The sequence below is a fragment of the Phocoena sinus genome, chromosome 8 (genome assembly GCF_008692025.1).
Source record: "Phocoena sinus isolate mPhoSin1 chromosome 8, mPhoSin1.pri, whole genome shotgun sequence".
NCBI lineage: Eukaryota > Metazoa > Chordata > Mammalia > Artiodactyla > Phocoenidae > Phocoena > Phocoena sinus.
The window spans coordinates 5,174,526-5,200,140 of record NC_045770.1 but is presented as its reverse complement, the minus strand read 5'-3'; the positions used below and the strand labels follow the sequence as shown (position 1 = coordinate 5,200,140).

Below are 25,615 nucleotides of genomic sequence, written 5' to 3'. Positions count from 1 at the left end.
GTGCACACGCTCACACACGCGCACATGCGCGCGCGCACACGGATCTCTGTCCTTGGCACCTGCACGACCAGAAGCAGCCCCGGCACCAGCAGCAGGTGTGGCAGGGAGGTGGCGGGAACCTGGGGGAGGGACGGAGGGGGCGAGGCCCGCGGGGAAGGGAGCGCAGAGCCGCCGGCCCCCTCCCCCGGGGTGTCTCTCCGCCTTCCCCCTCGGATTCATTCAGAACTGACGGCGCCCCCATCACGTCGCACTGAACCCCCGCCCGGCCCCGGCCCACCTCCCCACCGCTTCGCCCGTGTTCCTTTACATCGGTTATTACACATCAGTACACAGAGATTCATTGTTCTGGGGGCAGAAGGGGAGGAGAACCAGGGGAGAGAAGAGGGCGGAGGGGAGGTAGGGAGGAGGGGACGGACGGACGGAGGGAGGGAGGGACGGAGGGAGGGAGAGAGCGCGCGCCTCCTGCCACTGTCGCTGGAGAAAGGGAGTGACTAGTGGCTGGGACTGGAGGGGCTGGCGAGGGAAGGGACAGAATGGCTTAGAAGCCTCTGCCCACTGGACCGCACGCAGGGAGAGGCTCCCCGCAGAGTCCGAGGCTGCCGTGATGGCTGGGGCTGGAGTATCCCCTCCCGGGCCCTGAATGCTCCCGCACCGCCTCGGAGGGGCACCCCAGAAGTTAGCATCAGTGTGACGTGGAAGCTCCGATCTCAACAAGTAAGTTGTCTTCTTTCCTCCTCCGTTTCTCCCCGGCTCACCGGTTCTGGAAGGCAGGACGGGCGCTCTCAGGGTGCCCACTGCCCGAGCAGCTGGCTTTTCCCCGGCACCTGCCAGTTTGGGAGCCCTGGGGACAGGGAAGGGCTTAGGATGGGTCCAAAGTTCAGCCAGGAAGTCTGAGCTCCCCGAAGACTGCGCGCTGCCCTGGGCTGCGAGCTTAGGCTTTAGAGGGCTGTGACTGTAGCTCTTCTGCTCTAGAGCTGGGATCCTGTGGCACCAAAACCCGCATCAGGGTGGGCGAGGCCGGGGCAGCGGGGAGGGGAATCCTTCCCCTGGGCAGCCACTCTGCCTTCAAGTGCGGGTGTGGAGAGCCGCGAGGGCGACCAGCCCTTTTAGCCTTAAATCAATCCTCACCTTAGTCTTGCTTCCTTTTAAGTCTGGCCAAATTGGCAACATGGCCTTGCTGATTCTGCCCTCCTGCCGCGCCGTTCACCTCCTGCGTGCCTCCGTATCTCTTTGTAAACATCTTTCAAACTGTTCAGAAAGGGTGGGGGGGCAAAGCTCCAAGGACAGGCTTAGGGACTAGGGAATGGCACCATTATTCCCGTGCTCCCCAAACCCACATATCTCCCTGGAGAGCTGTGGTGCCTCCCCTCAACCAGGTCTCTCCTCCTCCCTGGACCACGGGGCAGCCTGTGTGCTGCCGGCTCCTTGGACCAGCTCTGGCCCCGAAGCTCCAGGGTTTGTGCCAAGCATCGGGTCAGACGAGGTCAGCTCAGCACCTGCTCTGAGAGTCCTTTCAAACACCAGCAGACCCCCCAGGCACATGAGTGGTTGTTTGGGGTCAAACCATGCCAAGCACTTTGCTCTCTTCTGAGGCTTTTAATGGAGCAGATATCACCATCCTCGTTCTACAGGTGAGAAAGTGCAGCTGAGCGAGGCTACGTAACTTGCTGGAGGTCCACAGCTTTCAAGTGAGATTCTCACCTGGGCCTGACTCCCAACCGTACCTCTTTTTCATCACTAAGCCATGCATTGTAGGGCTTTCTGCTTCCCAAAGTACTTCTCCATGTGGGAGGGAGGCAGTGAAAAGAAGCTAATATTTATGAACCAAATACTGAGCTGGACACGCTCCTGTGCGGTAATCTGGACTCCAGTCCTGTGACGCGGAGCTCATCCCACCCACGTTATAGATGAGGCTGAAGCTTGGAGAGCTCTGAGCGCTAGTAAGCAGCCATTAACTTCTAAACGCTTGTCCTCTGGCTTCAAATCCGGATTGTTTCCACTGTCAAACAGCAAGCCTGAAAGGTGTTCTGGCCTCCCGTATCTATACCTTTCCTTAAAACCCAGGTGTAAATCCCATCAGCTGGCTGACAGAGGCCCTCGGGCTTCCTAAAATCTGGTGGGAGGATCAAGCAGAGCCATTGGTATGGGCGTTAGAGAGAAGGGCCCTTGGCTGGGCTCCGACATGAGAAGCCTGGTCAGCCTGTGATTTTCAACTATTGATCCTGCCTGAGATGCCCTGACTCCAGGTAGAGGAAGGCATGGCCCTCAGAGGAAGTGCTGGGGTGCAGGGTAGGGGTGCTTCGGGGCACTGATATCAGGGAATCGTCACTTATGAACACTTCCTGTGGGACCTAAGGCATTTTATGTATGAGGAGGAGGTTCTGCTTTTCTTTTCCCATCCAGTGCTTTTCCCACTATTGCTCCCAGCCTCCCCTGAGCTCACGTCCTCCAGCCCCCCTACACCATCCTATGCCCACACAAGCTGAAACCAAGTGTCACAGAGTAGAGATTTGGAACCCAAGGCTAGCATTCCTTTACCTTGGGAGGGATATTTCGGGGCGTTTATCAAGTGTTTACTACTTCCCAGGCTCCGTCCATTCACCACAAGATGGAGAATACATTGTTACAACAGCATCAATCATTAGAACAGCACCAGGGCCATCGCTGAAAGAGGAAACAGCCCATAGAGAAAAGGTCTGTGCTTTCCACGAAAGCACGGGGCTCCCAGTTTCCCCAAACCACATTCTAGACTCCGTGTCTAGCTCTCCAACAGGAAGGATCACTCAGACACAGACTCTCCCGCAGCCTCCCTTATTTAAGTAGCCCGCCGACAGTAAGCAGAGATGGGTGAACTCCGTGCAGAGAGCAGCGCGGCAGGAGGCAGAGGCAAGGGTGAAAGGGGAGGGGAGAGAAGGGTCCGCGCTGCCCAGGGTCAGATCCCAGTGGAACTCCCCGACTTGGCTTCCCCGGAGTCTTTGGGCACATCCTGAGACAGGCAGAGCTCTTCCCTCTATCTGTGGGCCAGCAGAATCAGTGTGGCCCTGTCACCAGCATCCTTCCCACCCCACAGGCTGCGTAGCAAGATCCCCCTGGGGCTCTCTGCCGGCACCCTCCTGGGTTTCCCATCCAGGAGGCACTAGAGGTGCCCTAGTGGCCCGTGAGGATGCTGACGTCAGCGTGAGGTGACAGCAGGGGTGCCACCCTCCCTCCTGTTTGCTCCAAATACGGCCAAGCTCTCGTTGCGTCCTGTGGTCAAAGCCACCAGCAGTGTCCTGTGCATTCACGTACTTGAAAACCGCGTCTATGTCTGTTTTTTGTGTTTAAATCAATTCAGCAACCGTGGATTTGATCTCCTAACATGCTCCAGGAATAATTAATTTTTGAAAACCTTGGAACGTGATCATTCGGGCAGGGAGGGTTATGCTTTCCACTTAGGAGAACGTTAGCAGAAGTTTGCATTTTCTGAGCAATCCTGGTGGAGAGAAGGGTGTGGCCCGGGAATCCATTAGGTGGTTGGAAGGAGCCATTTTTAGATTAAATTTCCACTGTGTCTGAGCTACAGACGGGCCACTGGGAGCCGGGGCCCATCGTCAGTTGTCTGTAAGACTGTGGTCAGCCGTGGAGGAATTGCTCTGTTTTTCCTAAAGACAAGGTAAGAAGGATGGGAGAACCAACACAAAGGGCTGTAGGGAGACATTTGAAAAAAAAAAAACAACAACACCTGAATGTGTTCTCTAAGAGACCTGTGGAGTGGCTTTCTCTGGAATAATTATTTTAAACCAGAGGGGACAGCTTCCCCTTCCGGAGCCCTGGCTGCTGAGGGACCGAGTGGTGGCCTCTGCCAGTGCAGCCCCGCTTATCTAACGCCTCCTACCTCGACATTCTGATAAGTGAGCTATTCTAGTCCCCAGAGCCCAGGACGGCAGCTACACTGGCCAACGGCCCTGTTGAGCTAAATGTCAGAGCCAAACCTTTAACACATGACCCTGGAGATCCTGGCTTGTGCATCCATGTTAAGTTCCATCATCATTCCAGACCAGAGCAGGCTGAGGGGCAGAGGTCAGGGATACCTGACCAGTTTGACAGGTGGCAACGGCACTTCCGGGTCACCAAGGGTCAATCCATATGGTGGCCAGAGAAGCTGGTGGGGACACTGAAAAGGGAAGTGGACGGGGGGTGGTGGTCAGAGATCAATGGTGACAAGGACAAGCTTTTAGGTTCTCACTCTCATCTCCTGAGACTTGGTTGTTTGGGGCTGTGTGTGCCACCTGCCACTATGCTCTCTCTTACGTTTCAGGCTCCCCGGCATTTAAAGTCAGGTAGACCCTAGTGCCATCATCCTGTATTATTTCTTGCTGCTCATAAAGGAAAAGAGGGGAAAAGGCAAGAGTGGAAGCGTGTCATCCAGAGCTGAACCTGTGCCCCACGTCTTGCACTTGGAGTCTGCTTCCCCCCTTCCCCAAGACTGGGCTGTTGAGAACTTGATCCCCAGAGCCTGGCTGGGGGATCACAAGAGCAGCAGGGACCCGGTGCCACCCCTGCCTCAGGAAGCTGCTGTCCAGCTGGGGTAACAGGTCCATGGGGGCCCAGGTCCAAGGCACCTCTCTAGCAAGGCTATGACAGCCAGCGCTCCTGGGCTATCGCAGACGACCCCACTGGACATTAGGGAACACAGTCCCGAGTCAGGTTGCCTCAGTCACTTTGGAAAGTGCCCTTTATTGGATGAACTTAAAAAGTCGCTCGCATGTTCCTTCAAAAATGTGTATGGAGCTCCTACCACAGGCCAGACCTTGTGTAGGAACTTGTGATACAGGTTGGGTCATGTACACACCCTGTCTGTCCTGCCTGGAGCCTCTCCCAGGACTGACTGGGGGAAGCAGCCGTGCCACAGCATCGGGGGGCGGGGAGCATCGCCAGAGAGATGCAGGGGCCAAGGAGGTCCCACTGAACCACAGAAGGCTTTCCAAGGGGCTTGAAAAACCACATGGTCTTGATCACTGTGCCTGTATAGTAAGTTGTGAAACTGAGTAAACTGGCTTCTTCCATCTTATTCTTTTGCAAAATTGTTCTCCCTATTCTAGTTCCTTTGCCTTTCCATATAAACTTCAGAATAATCTTCTCTGTATCTACAAAAAAATCTTGTGGGAGGCTGATAAGAATGGCATTAAATCTATACATCAGCCTGGGGAGAGCCGGCATCTTTTCTGTGTTGAGCCTTCCCGTTCATGAACAGAGCATGTGTCTCCATTTTCTAGATGTTCCTTGGTTTCTTTCATTGTCATTTTGTACTTAACATGGTTCCTTTTGATCTGCCAGGAACTGTGTGACCTTGGGCGAATCCCTTAGTTCCTCAGACCTTCATTTTACTTTCTGTAAAATGGGTATAATGGCATTGCAAAGGGCAAGTAAGATAGGCTTATTTCCCCTTGACTGATTCTCTTCTCTGTTCTTTCTCCCAACTCACGTTCTGATGCCCTCACTCACTTCTCATCACTGTGTCGTTTCTTTTCATCCTGTGTTACCTTAAGCGTCTTTCATGCTCAGCCCTTTACTCAGTTCTCTTTGCTTCCTGTTTCTCTTATTCTCACTGCTTCTCCTGGTCACTCAGCATCCTGTGATGTTCGTCTTCTTCCTCTTTACTGCATCACGTGGAGGCTCCCTTTTCCTTCTTTTCCGTAGATGTAGTGTGTGACGCTAGTGCCGGTCAGCCTGCGTTCAAGTCCAGATCCACGACACTAGCTTTGGGGCAGTTTACTCACTCTCTTTCTTCATCTATAAACAGGGGAAACAGTACCTATGTCACATCTTTTCTGAAATGATTAAATGAGTCAAGACATATAAATCACTTAAAATACAATCTGGGATGATACTATTACTGTCGCGCCCTGAGTCTCTGGTCCTTTCCCACTGGTTCTCTTACCTTCTTGTCACCATACCATCTTTTCACTTGCATGTAAGTCTGTTTGTATTCACATTATCTTGCTTTCTTGCTACCGTCTCTCTGCGCTACTGTATCTCATAGTCTCTGATCGTCATTGATAAATCGGCACCAGCCCAGGAAATCTGTCCCTGGGGCTGTTGAGAGGAAACAAGTGGTTTTTCGTTTTGATTTAATTATTGATCTGCTTTATTCTTTAATGCAGGATACATACTCACAGTGCAGGGTTACAGTGAAGAGAATGTATTATAACGATTCTGCTCACTTTCAGAGAGCTGGCCGGCTTAAAAGGGAAAAGTACTGGATGGACAGACATGAATGTGGGGAAAATGTAAAATGAATTAATTTGATTTTCATGCCCTTTTATTCGTGATTTTTCATACTTCTCCTGCAGGGGGCTGGGAGGGTGAATCTGGATTGCGGCCAGTAAACCATGGCTGAATATTAAGACGAATAGATGTAAGGACCCATGAGGGCCTGCAGCAGTCTGCCAAGGAGGGCAACAAATGTTCCGTCTTAAGCAAATGGGAGCCAAACGAGTTGGGAGCTTCAGTCACAGCTGCAGTTCCATAGATGCATTGCCCAACAATTAGGTGCTTACAAAACGTCAAATTGCTTGACAGGTACATGTGATTAAGCCTTTCAAATCCATAGTCCATACCTCAAATTAAGCCTGATTTTCACCCTTTTAAAAAGTAGTGAATAGGGACTTCCCTGGTGGCGCAGTGGATAAGAATCTGCCTGCCCATGCAGGGGACACTGGTTCGAGCCCCGTTCCAGGAAGATCCCACATGCCGCGGAGCAACTAAGCCCGTGCGCCACAACTCCTGAGGCTGCGTGCCACAACTACTGAAGCCCGCACACCTAGAGCCCGTGCTCCGCAACAAGAGAAGCCACCGCAACGAAGAATAGCGCCCGCTCACCTCAACTAGAAAAACCCTGCACGCCACAATGAAGACCTAAAGCAGTCAAAAATAAACAAATAAATTTATTTTTTAAAAAATTAGTGAATATATTTGGACTCACTCAGATATACTCAACTAGATCTTTTAAATGCCGCCAAAATGATCTTTCTGTCTGTGTTTCCTCCAAAGAACTGAACTCCACAAGCAAATGACAGATCTGTCTGCTCTCATTTCAGACGAGAACTCTGTCTTCCTTTAAAAACCCTTCAGTGAAAAAAAAAAAAACCCTTCAGTGAAACACCATTTAATCCTCTCTTTTCTTTGTATGTGTATCGCAAACTCCCCGTGTTCTTGTGTCTTTAATGACAAAGTAAGCACAGGATTAGCCCACAGCACTTCAAATAAGGTTCACGTTCCTCTCCAGATACCAAAAACATAATGCAGAAGCTTTTATTCCTTCCTTGGAATGGTGGTGGAGACCCGTCCGAGGATGCAGTCTGAATGAGTGGCCTGGCCTGGGCTGCCCGAGGTCTGAGGGCTCAGGTTCACCCTTTTGGCACTGACCAGCCCCTTCTCTGTGCGGCCAGGGGTCAAGGCCACCTGCTAGACCTATTGTTAAATCTTTCTTTTTATTACCCAAAACCTCATAGTCTGTGTTTCCATGTCAAGTGTCATCGTCGTGGGAGCGATTTAACCAGCATGTGCGTGTCCTTGGACAACTAGCCAACTACAGAGTGGGACTAAAATCATAGGATTCTCATGAACCAGTCCAAGAGTTATGAATGGGCCCCACAGAGATAGCAATTACCATTATTATTCCATAATAATTCCATATAGTAATAACACTGCTATCATTTCATACCTTATACCTGCCCTTATCCAGTAACAATTCGGATTAGGGGGCTGAGTGCCTTGTACTGGTATCTGGTGGAGTAAAATTTTCCTGATAAAGTAGCAGGTATTTCACTGACACTACGATTCCTGTGGATATTTCCATTTCTCATACAGGAAAGAGACCCAGGGTAGGGATCTATGGAATGGTGTGCGGTTCAGGGCAAGGTACTTGGTCAGGAGAGTTGGGATTATAATTCAGGATCAAGACTGCATTCTGTCTAGTGCTCCGGACTTGGATGGGCGTCGAGTGGCAGAGCAGGAGAGCGTGGACCCTGTGGTCAGCCCAGTGTCGGTTCAAGCGGGTCCTGCGGCTTCCCAGTCACGTGACCTTCCCTGAGTCTCAGTCTCCTTATCTGTATAATGGACGCATTGCGCTTTCTCCATAGTGTTGCGGAGAAGATTAGGTGAGTGGACACACATAAGGTTAATACACATCTGGTTCAGAGGAAAAACACCACACACACACACACACACACACACACACACACACACACACACATTGCACTTCTAGGGCTATTTAAATAAAATAAGTCAGCACAACCCACTGCAGGAAGTAAATTGAACACATATTTAAAACAAAAACAAAATGAGTGCAAAGGGCATGGGGGAAGCAGCACACATGGGATAGATGCTCCCTAAAGAGCTGGCTCTGGTCAGGGCATGTCTGAGGCGAACCTAGGGACAGGTGACTCACCTAGGAGTGACCCGGCCCTGCAGCCACACCTGTACCTTGACTTTGCTTAACAATCCCACCCATGCTGAGGGACCAGATTCAAGGGCTCCCCTGGGAGGGACAGAGGCAGCCCCAGGAAGGAGACCCGGGAGGCCTCAGCAGGTGGGGCCGGGGAGTCTGTGGCAGCTCCCCAGGGAAGGTCATTCTGAGCAGTCGCAGGCAACACAGGACACTCATCCCCTGAACCCCCCCCCACCTTACAGAGCGGTCCCGCTGCAGCAGCCTCTCAGCAGCTCAGCAGTCAGGACGGTGACGCGCAGGGACATCGCGGTGACCAAGGGTCCCGCCCGGCGAGACCTGTTCCTCCATCCACGTGGTCCCGCCTCCACGTTCCGCTGAAAGCCCCCCACCCTTCTCCTGGTACATGCCCCCCTCATGCAGTCACGGGACTGTTTAATTTTTATTGGCGTATAATTGATTTACAATGTTGTGTTAGTTGCAGGTGTACAGCACAGTGATTCAGTTATACGTATACATATATCCATTCTTTTTTAGATTCTTTTCCCACACAGGTTATTACAGAGTATTGAGTAGAGTTCCCTGTGCTACTACAGTAGGTCCTTACTGGTTATCTATCTTATATATAGCAGTGTGTATATGTTAATCCTAATCTCCTAATTCATCTCTCCCCACCTTTCCCCTTTAGTAACCGTAAGTTTGTTTTCTACATCTGTGCCTCTATTTCTGTTTTGTAAATAAGTTCATTTGTACCGTTTTTTTAGATTCCACATATAAGCAATATCATATGGTATCTGTTTTCCTTGTCACGGGACAGTTTTGCATCTCAGAGAGAGGGGTGCCGACGTTCAGTGTGCTGTAGCAGACCTCGGCAGAATCCTCTTTCTTGGGCATTGGTCCAGGAGCAGGGCTAAAAGGAGCGCACGTGTCCTGAGCCCTTGTGAGCCTGCGACAGCAAGAAGCCTCCTGGGCACAAGCCAGCACCTGGGGGCCACCCCGCTCCTCCCGCTGAGTTCTACAGCCCTCCTGGCTCCGGATCCCCTAATGATGGATGACCAGCCTCCATTACGTCCCAGCCAGGGACAACTCCTGACCTGATCCACCTCCTGGCCTCACAGCCCACCTCCCCACCCCGGAGGGGGCGCTCCCTCCACCTTCTCAAAGCAGTTATAGTCAGAATCTCTTCCCACTCGGAACCACTTCTGCCATCGGTGGAGAACGTAAGGCTTCCCGGAGACCCTGCTTCCTGCAGCATAATTGCAAGGGGTGTGATTGGGAGGGGAAGGCAGGTAGGCAGAGGATGCACGGTGAGAAGAGGGGGGCCACGGCAGCCCTCTGCACGACGGAGGGGTCTGGGGAGGGGGGACAAGGCTATGGGAGGGGGCACGGGGCTGGTTAGGACCACGGTGGGAACGAAGCAGCAGCCCATTCCCTGTCTCTTTGCTGTCGTGTGAGTCCTACGTCGGCCTCCTGGCTTCCTCCGTACTGAGGACTGACAGGCTGTGTACATGGCAGACTCATTAGTGCAAACAGGAGGCCCTGAGGAGAATTTATTGGCATGACCACAACCCTTAACACCACGCTCAGCATAACTCAAAGTCCAAGCCAACATGTCCACGTGGGGAAGGAGCCTCTCTCTGCCTCGGGAGCCCAGGAGTATAAATTGGCAGTTGACAGACCGAATCTGACTCACAGACGGATTTTTTTTGGCTCGCTCGGTGTTTCAGAAATCGTTGAATTAGTTGTCAACATTGAAAAAAAGAAATTTCCTGTTGAAAAGTCTTCATTTCTAGCTTTTCTAGAAAAAGAAAGTGGAAGATGTTGCAGAACCAGCTCCACATTCTTGCGTGACAGTAATTAGCTGGAGCTGAGTAACGCTGCCCCCTGTAGCACCACACGTGTACTTTGCTCACCTCAGTCCCCACCACTCCCTATAGTGTCCCCAAGACACAGAGCAAGTTTTTTTTTTTGTTTTGTTTTTTTGCGGTACGCGGGCCTCTCACTGCCATGGCCTCTCCCGTTGCGGAGCACAGGCTCCAGACGCGCAGGCTCAGCGGCCATGGCCCACAGGCCCAGCCACTCCGCAGCATGTGGGATCTTCCCGGACCGGGGCACGAACCTGTGGCCCTTGCATCGGCAGGCGGACTCTCAACCACTGCACCACCAGGGAAGCCTCCCCCAGAGCAAGTTTTGATTTACCATGGGTTTGTATAATTGCTTTTCCTAGAATAGGAATTATATCTTTTAAAATCTTTTTCTTTATCAAAAATGTGGAAAAGAAGGTCTGAGAAGTCTCACATTTGAATAAAAATAAGAGAAAGCACATTGTCTGGTCAGTACGCACATGAGGTGTGTCTGTGTTCAGAGAAGCAGCAGCTCTGTTCGCTGACCTCACTCATCTGCCTTTGGAGGCGGCAGAGTTGGGCACCAGCCTCCTGGGTTCTGGTCACTACAGCATGCACATCCCATTCAGGAGGGACAGGTATTGGATCCACTCCTGGCAGAGGCAGGCACACCTGACATGCAGGAAAGTCCAGCCAGAGTCATTCACAGCGAGATCAGTGGCCACCGGCTAGTGGTCTCTGCCCTCGGAGAGCCCAGAGCATCCACACAGAGATGCTTCTGGGAGTGAAAGGGGCGCTTGGTGATTTACACCAAGACACCCGGTGTTGGCTGGGATATGTGGACACCCTGTCTCCTTGGAGCAACTGGGGACCTGTGTGAGCAAATACTGCTGCGGTGAGAAAATGTCCAGGAGCAGATGTAAGCACGGGGAGCTTTCAGCTCAGGAGAAAAGCAGGAGGGTGGATGGAGGAGAGGGGGGCCCCAGCTCCACTCTGCAGCCCAGGCAGAACGGGTAGCACAGCAGTAAATCATGAATTGGTTTCCAAGCACGGATCGGAATGTGTCGTCAGCTGCCTCCTGGACCAGGTGTTTTAGAGCTGCATTTAGAGTCAAACATGTCTAGTCCTGCCTCTTAATAACTGAGTGGGCTTAAGCAAGTTACTAACTCACTCTGCTTTTGTGATCGGTAAATGAGGCTGCTGAGATATCTGAGCACTAAATGAGACAATGCACTAAAAGCACCCAGCACAGCGGTGGCATGTAGTGGGTGTTAAGTACATGAGTTTTTATGAGGGGCCCCTCCCGGGTCTCATGTCCAGAAGGCTCACCTCGAGGGGCTTCCCTGGTGGCGCAGTGGCTGAGAGTCCGCCTGCCGATGCAGGGGACACGGGTTTGTGCCCCGGTCCGGGAAAATCCCACATGCCGCGGAGCGGCTGGGCCCGTGAGCCATGGCCGCTGAGCCTGCGCGTCCGGAGCCTGTGCTCCGCAACGGGAGAGGCCGCAACAGTGAGAGGCCCGCGTACCGGAAAAAAGAAAAAAAAAAAAGGCTCACTTCACCCCACCCGCTGGTCATCCCCTTCAGCACGTCTTTCCTTACTCTTCCTCGCCCACTCAGGCCAAGCTGAATCAAGAACTGTGCCGTGGTCCCTCTGTCACTCTCCATCGTACCGTCTGCCTGTGTGTCCCCACCATTCCGTGAGCTCCTTGAGGGCAGAAAATAGAGCAGGGGTCCTCAGTCTCCATGGCCATGAGAGTGGCCAGGCTCGGGCTTCTGGGCTGTGGGACCCGGGCCTCAGCATGGCGTCCAGCCCCCAGCTGACCGGAAGCATCAAGGTCACTGGGAGCTCCTTGAGAAAAGGCAGATTCTGGGAACCCCAGAGCTACTGCATCCGAATCTGCGTTTGAGCAAGAGCCCAAATGGAAAGCGCAGGAAAGAGGTGAACTGCCACTCCACCTCCTACAGCCCCAGGGCGATCATGCACGTTTGCAGGGGATGTTCGGTGAGGGTCACCGGCTCACTGACTGACTGACTGAATGAATGACTCTCGTGTGCCACGGTTTCCAGCGGGCTTTCACACGTGTGGTGCCACCCAGATACTTTTCGAGCTTGGGTTCAAGAAGTAAAACCACAAAACATCCAGGAAATAGAGAATAGACTCACACCTAAGTTGATAGCTGCAAATAGCTGCAAAATGATGAGGTTTTTAAACAAAATATCCGCTGGGTTTTTCAAGATGTATTACTTCTGACTCTTGGCCATTAAACCTCAGAATGCACTACAAAGAGTTCTGTTTTCGTTTTCAAGGTTAGTAATCGTGAAAGCTGGGAAGCCAGGGCTGGGAGGAGCCAGCCCATCGTGCGGTTTGCGCCCAGGCTCTAGGGGCTGGAGCTGCTGGCCGATTTCTCCCGGTTGAAGAGGGATTTGCTCCGCCATCAGTTTCCAGGCCAGTCCCACCCATGCTGGGCCAGCCCCTGGGTCTCCCGTGTCCATGGGCCCTGGCCTCTCTCTCTGCTGTTTCTACACCAGGCTCCAGGTGAGCGGCCCGTGGGCTGAGGCCAGGCGCCTGCAGCTTCTTCCCGGGCCTCTGAACTGTCCGGGGACCACAAGGCAGGAAGGAGGCCGGAGCTGCCCTTTCCAAGCCCAGTGGGGGTATTTGGCCCGAGACAGGTGGCTGGGAGAAGAGGGGTCCTGGTCACGGAAAGCCAGGCTGGTGACCCGGATTCCATGCTCAGGCCACTGCGCTCAGGGGTCCCCTGTCCCCCAAACCCCGGTGCCTCCCCTCTGCCTCTTCCCACGCTCCTGTGTGGAGAAGGCAGGTCCCAAGCAAGAGAAACGCCCTGATCTGAGCACCGGAACCGTCTCTGCCTCGGTGTGAAAAGAACCTAAAGTGAAGGTTCTTAAAAAGTTCTTCAGGCACGGCTTCTGGGGAAAGAGAGTGAGGGGTTCCCCACCAGGACCCCACAGAGACCAGAGCCATCTAAGACCTCTGCACCAATCTGGTGCAGCCGCTGTGGAATCTAGACACTGCGTTGGGTCTTAGCTCCCAGCAGACGCTGTGTGACTCTGGGCGTGTTATTTAAGCTTTCTCCTAGCTCCTGCCTTCGTAAAATGAAGACGATGCCCTCCTCGCAGGAGTGAATGAAATGAAGCCACACGGCGGCACGATGCTGGTGCGGCAGGCACAGGGCCCTGGTGGTCCTCCTTCCTCATCCTTAATGCTTGAAGCTCTCCTGCCCCCCACAACTCCCACCCCCATCCCCAGACAGAGGATAACAGAGCTACCACTTCGAAGAGCTCCCATCAGCCATGCACTGTGCACACACCTTTCATTTCATCATCGCAGCAACCCTCTTTGCGGCCCTATTATTGTCCCCATTTTACAGATAAAGTAACTGAGGCTTACAGAGAAGTCACTTCCCTGGAAGTCCCTCAGCTCAAGGTAAAGTAGGAAGCTGGGCAATCCGGTGCCTAACTTGTCATTACCTGGTTTCCTCTTCTGTCGTGTTTTAGTTGCTTATTTCTGCCGTCACATCTGACCACAGACATACTGGTTTAAAACGCCATTGGTGGGCTTCCCTCGTGGCGCAGGGGTTGAGAGTCCGCCTGCGAATGCAGGGGACGCGGGTTCGTGCCCCGGTCTGGGAGGATCCCACATGCCGCGGAGCGGCTGGGCCCGTGAGCCATGGCCGCTGAGCCTGCGCGTCCGGAGCCTGTGCTCCGCGGCGGGGGAGGCCGCGACAGTGAGAGGCCCGCGTACTGCAAAAAAAAAAAAAAAAAAAAAAAAAAAAAAAAAAAAAACGCCATTTGTCGGCTCACGGTTCTGAAGGTCAGAAGTCCAGACACCACGTGATCACGTTCTCCACTCAGAGTCTCACAAGGCCAAAACCCAGGTGTCAGCGGCTGCACGGCATCTGGTGCTCAGGCCCTCCTCCGGCTCCTGTGCTAGTGGCAGAATCTCGTTCTTTGAGGCTGTAGGACTGAGGTCCTCGTTCCCCTGCTGGCTGTCAATGAGGGGCTGCTCTTGGCTCCTGAGGGCCACCCACATTCCTCGCCACAATGCTCCTCTGTCTTGAAAGCCAGCAAAGGAAACACCTGTCTCGTCAAATTCCTCTCTTGCCTCCAGTGTCCTGCTTCAGGAAAAGCCCAGTCTTTTTAAGGGCTTCTCTGACTAGGTCTGGCTCACCCCCAAACAATCTGCCTTGCTTAGAGTCAACTGGGCTAGCACAAAACCCAGTCACGAGAGTGAGAACCCCATCCCCACGTCCGGGGATGTACAGGGAGTGTATGGGGGAAGGAGTCATGGGGGCCTCTCAGAATTCTTCCTATTCTCGGGACTTCCCTGGTGGTCCAGTGGTTAAGAATTCGCCCTCCAATGCAGGGGACACAGGTTCGATCCCTGGTCGGGGAACTAAGATCCCACCTGCCACTGGGCAACTAAGTCCACGCACTCTAGAGCCCACACACGGCAACTAGAGAGAAGCCCGAGCGCCACAACGAAGAGCATGAGTGCTGTAACAAAAAGCGTGTGTGCCGTAACTAAGACCCAATGCAGCCAAATAAATAAATAATTTTTTTATAAAAAAGATGTAGGTAAGATTTAAAGAATTCTTCCTACTCTCATGTGCTCTCTCTGTTCCAAGTACATACTCTACTGGTAAGACCTTTTATACTTCCTGCTCACCCTGAGGGTCTTTGAGGGCACTGGAGCAACTTATTCATCAACGAGGTTGGAGTCTTTTCATATGTAACAAGCAGTACAGCCGTATAGACTCATATAGAACAGTAGACAAGTATCTCAGTCTGAGAACTGGGTATATTCCCTCCATAACTCTTCCTCCAATCTCACACCGAATCCCAAATCTCAGGGAACTCAGACTTTGATCCAGCGTATCTAAGAGAGAAAGGAGGAAATTGCTAAGAGCGCCTGCTATGCCCATTTCACAGTAGGGAAACTGAGTCTGAGACAAGATTCCCAGGCCAGTGCTGTCTTCAGGAAGCCCTGCTGGCCCCCAAGTTCAGTTTCTATCAAACTTCTGCGTCCATGACTTTCTAAAATACCCCCATGACACAGAGTTTTCTTCACTGGGGCGTGAGAGGAGTTTTGGGAATTCTTAATGCAGAGGTGCATTTAAATGGGTGTCAGATTCACTCATGCATTATCTAAAATACAACTGCCTCTGACTGTGCCTCTTTTGATTCTTTCTCCACTTGTGTTTTTATATCAAAGAGATTCAAGCACTTTGCTGGACTTGAAGCTCTGTCTTTCCCAAGACCTTTCATCGTGTCTCGGCACAGCTTTCCATTCAGGGACGCGGGAGGGAATGAAAGATGAAGATGAAGAGGTGGGCTTGCTGAGACTGAATGGGATTTGCTCAAGTCAGGCCCTCTTCCTGGCTCTGCAGACAGCGGTGCCCACACGCAGCTGGCCACGGCCAGGCCAACACTTTCTCCCTGCCTCTGTCTCCACAGACCCCTGGGTTCAAAGAGGCAATGCTAGAATACAAACTATACAAGGCCTGGGTCTGCATTCATCTTACTGCTTTGTCACAAGCTCTTAGCATGCAAGTTGAACTATTAATAGCTCTTCAATTAGTGTTTGCTCGATGGATGCATAAATTAATAGAATGGATCTTGGAAACCCGATTAAAGAATCTTCATTGTCTGAGAAAACCCTTTGACTTGTTGGGCCACAGCGCTGGAAACCAAGATTTCTAGGGTGGGCAATTTGCTTACCCTTAGAAGGAATCCAGGTAGTCAAGGGACCCTGCCTGATACCTGCCCTGCAGGTTGCACACTGGAGCTTTAAATACTTGACTTAGATGCTCCCGGCCTCTGTCTTCTTTAAAATGGTGTTATTGGGAAATTGCATTAAATTTCAGTTCAAGGAGAGTTTGTAACTCTTCACATTTATACTTATACTTACGTTTATTTTCGTATATTCTTTCCCTGGGTCCCCGTAATGGCCTCCAGGACTGGAGGGGTGGAGAATGTTATCCGAGGTTTATAGCAGATTCGACTGAAGCAAAGAAAGTTAAGACTTTTACTTTGGATCACAGAGCAGGTGTGCTGGAAGCTGAGCTAGAATCCAGATCTCACCCTGGGTGGAATGAGCAATAACTCCCGCAGAGCGTTCGAGCTCGCGTGGAGAACGGGTGCCAATATCAAATCAGAACCAACCTCTTTTCCTGTCTGCTGGACACAAAACGTTTTCAGATCCGGGCTGAGGTGTCCCGGAAAGCCTTTTTCTGTTTCCATCACAGAACAAGGCCTTCTCCTGCAAGAACGTATGCTGAAAAGTAAAGAAGGAAGCAGAGCAGAAAATCAGAAAGCTCCTTTCCTGAAAGAGCTGAGGGCAGCTAATGTGTTTTCCAGGCGCCCTAGCCGGTGACTCATTCTTGCCGGTGCTGACCCTGCCCTGCCCAGTCACGGGCAGCGCTCCTCACGGACCCCCACCTGCGTTCCGGCAGCTGGGGTCCCCAGGAGCACCCAGAGCCTCAGGATCGGCAGCCTTTCTCCCCATTTCTGGGCACTCTCTGGTCGAGTGTTCAGTACACGGTCTCCTGGCTAAGGGGCAGAGCAAAATCGTGCTTGGGATTCTGCAAGGCAGCAGCAAGCATGCCCTCCTAGCTCCAGTTATCTTTGCAACTGCCACGCGAGGCAGACGAGGAGCAGGTGGCCTCTGCAGAACGGGAAATGGCCGGTGGACGTCTGAGACGCACAGCACTTCCTACGACCCTTCCATATGATATTTTAAAGGTTACCCTGGAATTGCTGCAGCCACTCAGGCAGCAGAGGAAAGGTCTGCCTCTCTGTGATGGGTGAGCTCTCCCTCACTCAATCAGGCAGTTGGCTCGTGGTTTATAGAACATTCCTGTAGGTTGTGCTATCAGGGACACAGTTTCCTGGGCAGGGACGTAACTGTGAAGTCAAGAACTTGCTTGTAAAGATGAAGAAGGGCTGAATGATAGGATCCCCAGGATCAGAAGCTCCTAGAACCTTCTGGAAGGAGCAGCTCATCAGTCTCAGTCTGCTCCTTGGAACCTCAAGGTCTGCAGGCCACTGGGTGTTGGGGGCTGTGAACCCCCTGGGCTGGAGCCAGACAGACCTAGATCCCAAACCTAAGTCAGCCACTCACCACCCGAGCTTCATTTTCCTCGTCTGAAAATGGAGTGATGATAACAGTACTGGAGTAAGAGCTCTGTTGTGAGGAGTAAATGAGCCCATATGATATTAGTGTCTTAGCGAGGTGCCTGGGCAGACACTGAAGCTATTGCTGTTGCGATCTCACGGTCCTGCCCAGCTTCATCAGGGTCTTGGGAGCATTTTAAATGACTGTGGGCACAATATCAGAAACACGGTAGACTGAATACTACAGGATTCTGGGTGTTTAAAGGGCAGCATATACTCCAAAAATATCTTCTAGCCCTTTTGAAAACCTTGGGGCATTAACATCCCGCCCATCTCAATTTCTTAGAGGGCAGGGAATTACTGTATCCGAATTTTTAATGGTGGGTCTACACAGCAATTTTTCATATTCGTAAAGGTTCAAACGGCCACAGACCTTCGGCTCAGACGGTAGGAGTGAGCGCAAGGTGAATCAGACACGTGTTGCCTTTTCCTTTCTGTCTGCTGCTAAGATCTCAGGTGAAAAGACGGAAGACAGGGAGGGATAAAGGAAACAGCATAGACTTTGGGCCTGACCAGCCAGAACCCAGATATCAGCTCTTCCACCTGGATGTCACTTATCCTCTTTGGGACTCATTTCTTATTAATTCATCCATTTATTCAAGAGTAATTTTTGAGTACAAAGTATGTGCGAGGCTCTGCTGTGGGTACTTGGGGTGTATCAGGGAACAAAACAGACCCCAAATTGAGCCGGGGGGTGGGGGGCTTACATTCTATAGGAGGGAGAGAGACTGTTGGAAATAAGCCTGATGCCTGAGCAAATAGTGCAGTCTTTCTATAACGGAGATCTCAAGCTCTCCCTCCCACCGGTTGTTGTGGCGATAACAAGTGACTGTCCACGTATCAGGCATGGAATACGGTAGCCGTTTAATAAAGTGTTGCAATTACTAGTTTTTAAATTGCTCCCAGATTTCTTTAAACCCTTTAGACACTAAATGTGGAGTTTGCACCTGGAATGTGTTCATTTATTCATTCAACAAACAACTATTGAGCTTCCATTATATGCTAGAACCTGTACTAGGCACCAGGGATATAAGTGAATAATATAAGAGAACATGGTCCCCGCCCTGAGCATCTCCCAGGCTGCTGCTGGTCCACATCTATTGGTCCATTGTACACTAGAGGAGAGGCCTTTGAGGGCACAAAGGCAGAGTGAACTTGAAGTTCAGGGTCTCTGAATCAGAATGGTCCACCTCACTGATGATGTTTTTTTTTTTTTTATTGACATATAGTTGATTTACAATGTTGTGTTAATTTCTTCTGTACATCAAAGTAACTCAGTTATACATATATCTATTCTTTTTCATACTCTTTTCCATTATGGTTTATCACAGGATATTGAAGATAGCTCCCTGTGCTATACAGTAGCACCTTGTTCTTTATCCATTCTGTATATGATAGTTTGCATCTATTAACCCCAAATTCCCATTCCTTCCCTCCCCCCAGCCCCTGCTCCCCGTTGGCAACCACAAATCTGTTCTCTATATTTTGAGTCTGTTTTTGTTTGGCAGATATGTTCATTTGTATCGTATTTTAGATTCCACATACAAGTGATACCATATGGTATTTGTCTTTCTCTTTCTGACTTACTCCCCTTAGTAAGTTAATCTCTAGGTCCAACCATGTTGCTGCAAATGACATTATTTCGTTCTTTTTGACGGCTGAGTAATAGTCCATTGTATATATATACCACATCTTCTTTATCCATTCATCTGTTGACGGACATTTAGGTTGCTTCCATGTCCTGGCTATTGTAAATAGTGCTGCTATGAACATTGGGGGTGCACGTATCTTTTCGAATTAGAGTTTTCTGCAGATATATGCCCAGGAATGGGATTGCTGGATCATATGGTAGCTCTATTTTTAGTTTTCTGAGGAACCTCCACACTGTTCTCCACAGTGGCTGCACCAACTTACATTCCCACCAACAGTGTAGGAGGGTTCCCTTTCCTCCACACCCTCTCCAGCATTTGTTATTTGTAGACTTTTTAATGATGGCCATTCTGACTGCTGTGAGGTGGTACCTCATAGTTTGATTTGCATTTCTCTAATAATTAACTGATGTCGAGCATCTTTTCTTGTGCCTATTGGCCTTCTGATGATGTCTTCTTTAATTCAGCATACCCCAGCTATGGCTGGCGATTCTAGGAATGCCATGAACCAGGATATGGAGATTGGGGTCACTCCCAGGGACCCTAAGAAGGTTCCCAAGCAGGCCCGCGATTATATCCCCATTGCCACCGACCGCACGCGCCTGCTGGCGGAGGGCAAGAAGCCCCGGCAGCGCTACATGGAGAAGAGTGGCAAGTGCAACGTCCACCACGGCAACGTCCAGGAGACCTACCGCTACCTGAGCGACCTCTTCACCACCCTGGTGGACCTCAAGTGGCGCTTCAACCTGCTTGTCTTCACCATGGTCTACACCGTCACCTGGCTGTTCTTCGGGTTCATCTGGTGGCTCATTGCTTACATCCGGGGTGACCTGGACCACATCGGGGACCAGGAGTGGATCCCCTGTGTCGAAAACCTCAGTGGCTTCGTGTCTGCCTTCCTGTTCTCCATCGAGACCGAGACCACCATCGGGTACGGCTTCCGGGTGATCACGGAGAAGTGTCCGGAGGGCATCATCCTCCTTCTGGTCCAGGCCATCCTCGGCTCCATCGTCAACGCCTTCATGGTGGGGTGCATGTTCGTCAAGATCAGCCAGCCCAAGAAGAGAGCCGAGACCCTCATGTTCTCCAGCAACGCCGTCATCTCCCTGCGGGACGAGAAGCTCTGCCTCATGTTCAGGGTGGGCGACCTTCGCAACTCGCACATCGTGGAGGCCTCCATCCGCGCCAAGCTCATCAAGTCCCGGCAGACCAAGGAGGGGGAGTTCATCCCGCTGAACCAGACCGACATCAACGTGGGCTTCGACACGGGGGACGACCGCCTCTTCCTGGTGTCCCCGCTCATCATCTCTCACGAGATCAACGAGAAGAGCCCTTTCTGGGAGATGTCGCGGGCCCAGCTGAATCAGGAGGAGTTTGAAATCGTGGTCATCCTGGAAGGGATGGTGGAGGCAACAGGTGAGCTGCTTTCTCCTCCTCGGCCCCTCCCCTCGGGCCACTGCCAGGACTCCAGAAGGTGGAGTCTCCAGACGGCAGCTGAACCGCCCGACCCCTGCATGGTGATCTGGGGGGTACCGTTCCTCAAGATGGAGGGATGAGAGCAGCTAAGGTGTACAGAACCCGCCCAATGTCTGGGCCCGTTCTAGACTCTAAACTCGCAGTAGCTCAGCGAGTGAGATAGTTTTCCTTCAGTTGTAGATATGGAAACAGAGACACAGGCAAATTATTTGCCCAGGAGCAAGGGCTCCTAAGTCATGGAGCCAGGATGCAGGTCAAAGCCAGGTGACCCAAAGCCAGCATTGGTTTCCAACAGGCTACACCTAACTGCTATCGTGGAGGTGGTGTCACCCAAAGAGACTTCTGTGAGCAAATAACTTTGGGAAACTCCCGGTTAAACAAAGGTGAACCGGCTTCTTACTGTAGGACTTGGCATTGTCTTTTTACGTGTGAATTACCTCCTGAGGAGAGGACAGGGTGCGGCATTTCCCAAACCCAAGGTTCCCAAAGTCACAGAATCCTCTTTTGGGAGAGACACCTATGGGCCCCTGTGGGCGCCTGTGGAGCAGGCTGCCCCTCATCTTCCCTGTGGAAAGGGCTCCATGAACACGAGGTGTGCAGAAAACAATGCATCGCACCCACACATGTCCGGCCAGCCCCTCCCTGCCCAGCAACTGACTCACGGGCAGCCGAGCGCTTCCCAAGGCCAAGCTCCGTGCGGGGCTCGGGGAGCCCAAGGCCTGGGGGACCCCGTGTCCCCGCTGTATTCCCTGGGCTGAGGAGCCCCCGTTAACCTTGCACCCACCTCTGCTTCCTCCCCTTCTCCTGCCCCCCTTCTCTTCACTCACGAAGGAGTCTGAGCCACAGGTCTGACCCTAAGGATGGCTTGCAGAAATCTCACCCGAGCTCGGAATATACATAGTTTTCTAATCTGAAAACAACACTGGAGGGCTGGCTTTAAGCTCCTGTTAAAGATGTGGTAGCAGCTTTCTGCAGACAGGAAGGGTTCATGCTCAGGTCTGTGACTACAGCTTGTCTGCCACACCACACTCTCCCCCAAAACGTTGGGGGTCCGGCACAAAGGTGGCCAAACAAGGCTTCCTGGCCTCCTGAGAAGCTGGGTGGGAGACTCGGACCGGGCAGCCACAAACCCTCCCGATCGGAGCCAGTGGAACCGGCTGGGGTGCGAACAGGCTCCAGAGGCCTGGACGGAGGGGGTTGCTTGGCCATCTGCCGGGGGGCCGAGGCTAGCCACGCGGCATATGGTGGCAGCCGAGGGAACCCTAGGGGCCAGGACAGCTGGCATGCAGGGAGCCTCCTCCCACAGGGCCAGGGGCTTGCGGGTCACCCTGACCTTGGTGCCGGGCTCGGATCAGAACGTGGGCTGAGATTCTGGGAAAAGAGCTCCACTTGGAGGCCACAAAGGAGGGGTCAGGTCAGAGACGCAGGGACAAACAGGAAAGCAGTGCCTAAGCACGGCCCCTCATGCCCCAGCCCCGCCCTCACTGCCACCTGCTGGCCTCTCCCTCACGATGCCTCAAAGTCAGGCCTGCCCCATCTGGCTGACCTCCTCTGCCCGCATGACCTGGGTAATCCTGGGTCTGCAGGGAGACAAGAGAAGGAGACCACCCACCCACACTGGCTCTGATCTCAGCATCTCTAAGAGCTTGGTTGCCACGCCTATGGAGCCAGGGGCGGGCTGTGATTCAGGCCGAGGTTTGACCAGCGCGGCTCTGTGTAGCCTGCCTGTGAGTCTGGGCAGATCGCTCAACCCGTTAGCAAGATGAGGCTGATAAACTTCACAGGCTCACTGGGGTTAAGTGATGAAATGGAGTAGCATGTGGGAAGCACAGTGCCTGCCACCCAGAGCGGTTTCTGTCCTTTCCAAGTGCATTGGAACACGGATGCCAGATACACAAGTAGGTTTCCAGCCATGGGGCAGCCCCCTCCCAAGCGATGGGACAGAAGGGTAGGAAGACCCCAAGAGGGTTGGCCCAAAGCTTCCGTGGAGGTCCTGTCCTGCTGTTTTCCCTGAGGCCCCAGAGACACCTGGCCCGTGTCTAGGCTGGTCAGTGCCCAGCTTGGGTCTGTGCACCTCTGCTGAGCTGGGGGGCTTGTCCAAGGACCGAGGGGAGAGGCCTGGTGCAGGCAGCACCCTGAGAGCAGAGAACAGGCTGCGAGCCGCAGCACGTGGGGCACTGGAGTTGCCCAGCACCGGAGCGCCGAGTGGGAGTAGCCTCTGCCCTGGGTCTGGTGTGTATGAGACTCCCGCCAGAGAACGTCCAAACTGGGGGGCTGGAACTGGTGTCTCCTTCAGTCCCTGAAGAGCACAAGCTAGGACCTTCCTTGGCCGAAAGATTAAATATCAGAGAGCTGCTTCCCCATGACCCTGAGCTCAAAGGCGTCCTCATCCATAAACAAAGCTGCCCTCTCTGGAGAGAAAGCAGCACCTAAAAATAACACAGGCATGCCGGGGCTGAGCGGACAGGGAATGGAGACATTGGAGCATGGTCCAATCAAGGAGCCATGCTGTGAGTTTGTGTGTGTGTGTGTGTGTGTGTGTGTGTGTGTGTGTGTGTGTGTGTATGTGTGTGTATTTGTATGCACATGTAGGCCCATGTGTATCCACCCAAAACAACCCCTGGGTGTTCTAAGTGCCTGTCAGTTTCTCTGGGTTCAGCCATGCTGAATTTATCTTTGTTCAAACCCTTTTCCTGTCTCTTTTCTTGTCTCACTCTTCTAGAACTTAACTCATTTTCAGGAACGACGTCCATTTCTGAATTATCCACTCCAATCTCTAGGAACCAACTCCAAAATCTTGCATTGTTAATTTCTAATTTTCTGCCTCCATCACCCCTCGAGCTCCTTCGGGGCAAGGACCGTGTCTTATTCAGCGTTCTATCTGCACCATGCTTAGCACAAAGCAGATGTTCAACAAGTGCCTGATGAATGATTGGATGGATGGAGGGATGGATAACAGGGTGGATGGATGGATGGATGGATGATGGGGTGGATGGATGGATGGATGACTGATTGGTGGGTGATTGGATGGATAGGTGAATAGATGGATGGATGGATGGATGGATGGATGGATGGAGGGATGGATGGATGATAGGGTGGATGGATGATGGATGGATGGATGACTGATTGGTGGGTGATTGGATGGATAGGTGAATAGATGGATGGATGGAGGGATGGATGGAGGGTTGGAGGGATGGATGGATGGATGGATGATGGATGGATGGATGACTGATTGGTGGGTGATTGGATGGATAGGTGAATAGATGGATGGATAGATGGGTGGATGATGGATGGATAGCTGTGGCCACTCCTAACACACGTGCCTTCTGTTCACCCAGGCATGACTTGCCAAGCACGGAGCTCCTACATGGATACGGAGGTGCTCTGGGGCCACCGATTCACTCCAGTCCTCACCCTGGAAAAGGGCTTCTATGAGGTGGACTACAACACCTTCCACGACACCTATGAAACAAACACGCCCAGCTGCTGTGCCAAGGAGCTGGCAGAAATGAAGCGGGAAGGCCGGCTCCTGCAGTTCCTCCCCAGTCCCCCACTGCCAGCAGGCTGTGCTGGAGCAGAGCTGGATGCAGAGGCTGAGCAGGACGGAGAGGAAGAGCCTGAGGGTCCGAGTGGGTCCCGGGAGACCAGGGGCTTGGTGTGAGGACGGTACTCTCCCCGCGACCTCCCCTCACGGGCTCGTGAGCACAGATGCTGCAAGGCTGGGGGTGGAGGGTGAACCAGCCGAGTGTGCTGGGGGTCAGCCAGGAGCCGTTAGGCTCTGTGGGGAGGAGCAGTAACCCAGTCCTGGCACCTCCCAGCTCTTGCCTGGGTCCCCGTGGCAGTGCTGCTTCTTCTCCCCTGGCCTCTGTCACACTGGCTAAGGGCCAGGCCAGGAGGGGTTGCCCCACAGTGAAACACACAGGTGGCCTCTGTCCTCACACCCCTCTCTCTGCCAACTGGCCCGGATCACCTTTCTCTTTGGGTTTCACACACCCACTGGCAGAACCCCTCCTGGGATGACACCTAGAGAGGGCTGTCACCCCCTTCCCCTCATTCTGATCACCCTGGGGCTTGTGGATTCAGGGCGGGGAGATTCTGCCTGCCCGGAAGCTCAAACCCCCGGCCCTTGGGGGAGCTCACAGACTTCGGGGTTAAGGCTGATCCACGTCTTGCAGCAGTTCCTTGCAAATCTGTGACCAGTGACCACTTAGTGCGCTACAGAGTGCAAGGCCCTTGCTGGACGATCCCTGCATTACCTGTGAAGTGTGTGTTTTCCCCTGCTGTGTTCTGCGTGTCTAACGTAGCCTACAGATCACTGCTTTCCTTTGGGTGACATTTAGTCGGGACCCTGGGCTGCAGAGCACCTTGGGCACGTGCAGCCTCACCGTCGGTCACTCCCTGGCCTTCCCAGCCACACCGTGCCTGCACCTCCCACCAAAGAGAGGACCCCAGCAGCTGGATCTTTGCTGGGACTGTCGGCCCAAGAATCTCAAAGTACTTCTGAGCTTCACTGTGGTTTAACTCGCAATCTCAGAAATCCCACGGTGCGATCCAGGGAGAATGCTGAGGTCAGAGGACAGGATGAGCCAGTCGGTGTGAAACAGGGAGGGGGAGGGAAGAAACACAGAGAAAGGCGGGCAACTCGAATTTTAAAAGCAGCAGCAGCAGCAATTTTCGCTGAGATCGCTGACTTCAGTCTCTGTTACCAGGCGATGTATGGACGTGAAGCAACGGGAGAGGTGTCCGCAGAGGCGGCGTCACCTTTGAACCCAGGCTGGCCACCCTCAGCTGGCGCCTAGGCCTGGGCCCTGGGCCTCCCTCCGGCAGGCAGGAGTCTAACACGGCGGCTGGGCCTGGAGAGCAGAGATGATGGCCAGGGGAGGGGGGTGGCGTCACCCTCACCTTGCAGACACGGAGAATCAGGGAGGGGGTGAACGTTAAGAGAGAGTTGAGTGGACAGTGGCATGGGACTTCCCTGGCAGTCCATTGGTTAGGACTTGACACTTTCGCTGCCAAGGGCCCGGGTTC

The 25,615-nt window shown here is 52.7% G+C and overlaps 1 protein-coding gene across 3 annotated transcripts; it reads left to right on the top strand.

The window, feature by feature from the left end:
- The first annotated feature begins 492 nt into the window (after positions 1-492).
- KCNJ5 (potassium inwardly rectifying channel subfamily J member 5) lies at positions 493-24,820 on the top strand. 3 transcript variants are annotated; one of them, XM_032640692.1, is made up of 3 exons: positions 493-714; positions 19,589-20,527; positions 23,926-24,820. In XM_032640692.1, exons 2-3 carry the CDS (start codon positions 19,591-19,593, stop codon positions 24,246-24,248), a joined length of 1,260 nt encoding a protein of 419 aa, XP_032496583.1. In that variant the 5' UTR covers positions 493-714; positions 19,589-19,590; the 3' UTR covers positions 24,249-24,820. The 3 variants fall into 3 exon arrangements, 2 of the variants coding, with proteins under 2 accessions (XP_032496583.1, XP_032496582.1); XR_004351140.1 differs by lacking the exons at positions 19,589-20,527; positions 23,926-24,820 and adding exons at positions 6,333-6,561; positions 6,692-6,722 and having other exon boundaries at positions 527-714; XM_032640691.1 differs by lacking the exon at positions 493-714 and having other exon boundaries at positions 18,689-20,527; positions 23,926-24,248.
- The last annotated feature ends 795 nt before the right edge of the window (positions 24,821-25,615 follow it).

Coding starts and splice junctions, on each gene's coding strand:
- KCNJ5 (XM_032640691.1), top strand. CDS start 19,558: ATGATGTCTTCTTTAATTCAGCATACCCCAGCTATGGCTGGCGATTCT. Junction 20,528..23,925: donor AGGGATGGTGGAGGCAACAG/GTGAGCTGCTTT, acceptor CTGTTCACCCAG/GCATGACTTGCCAAGCACGG.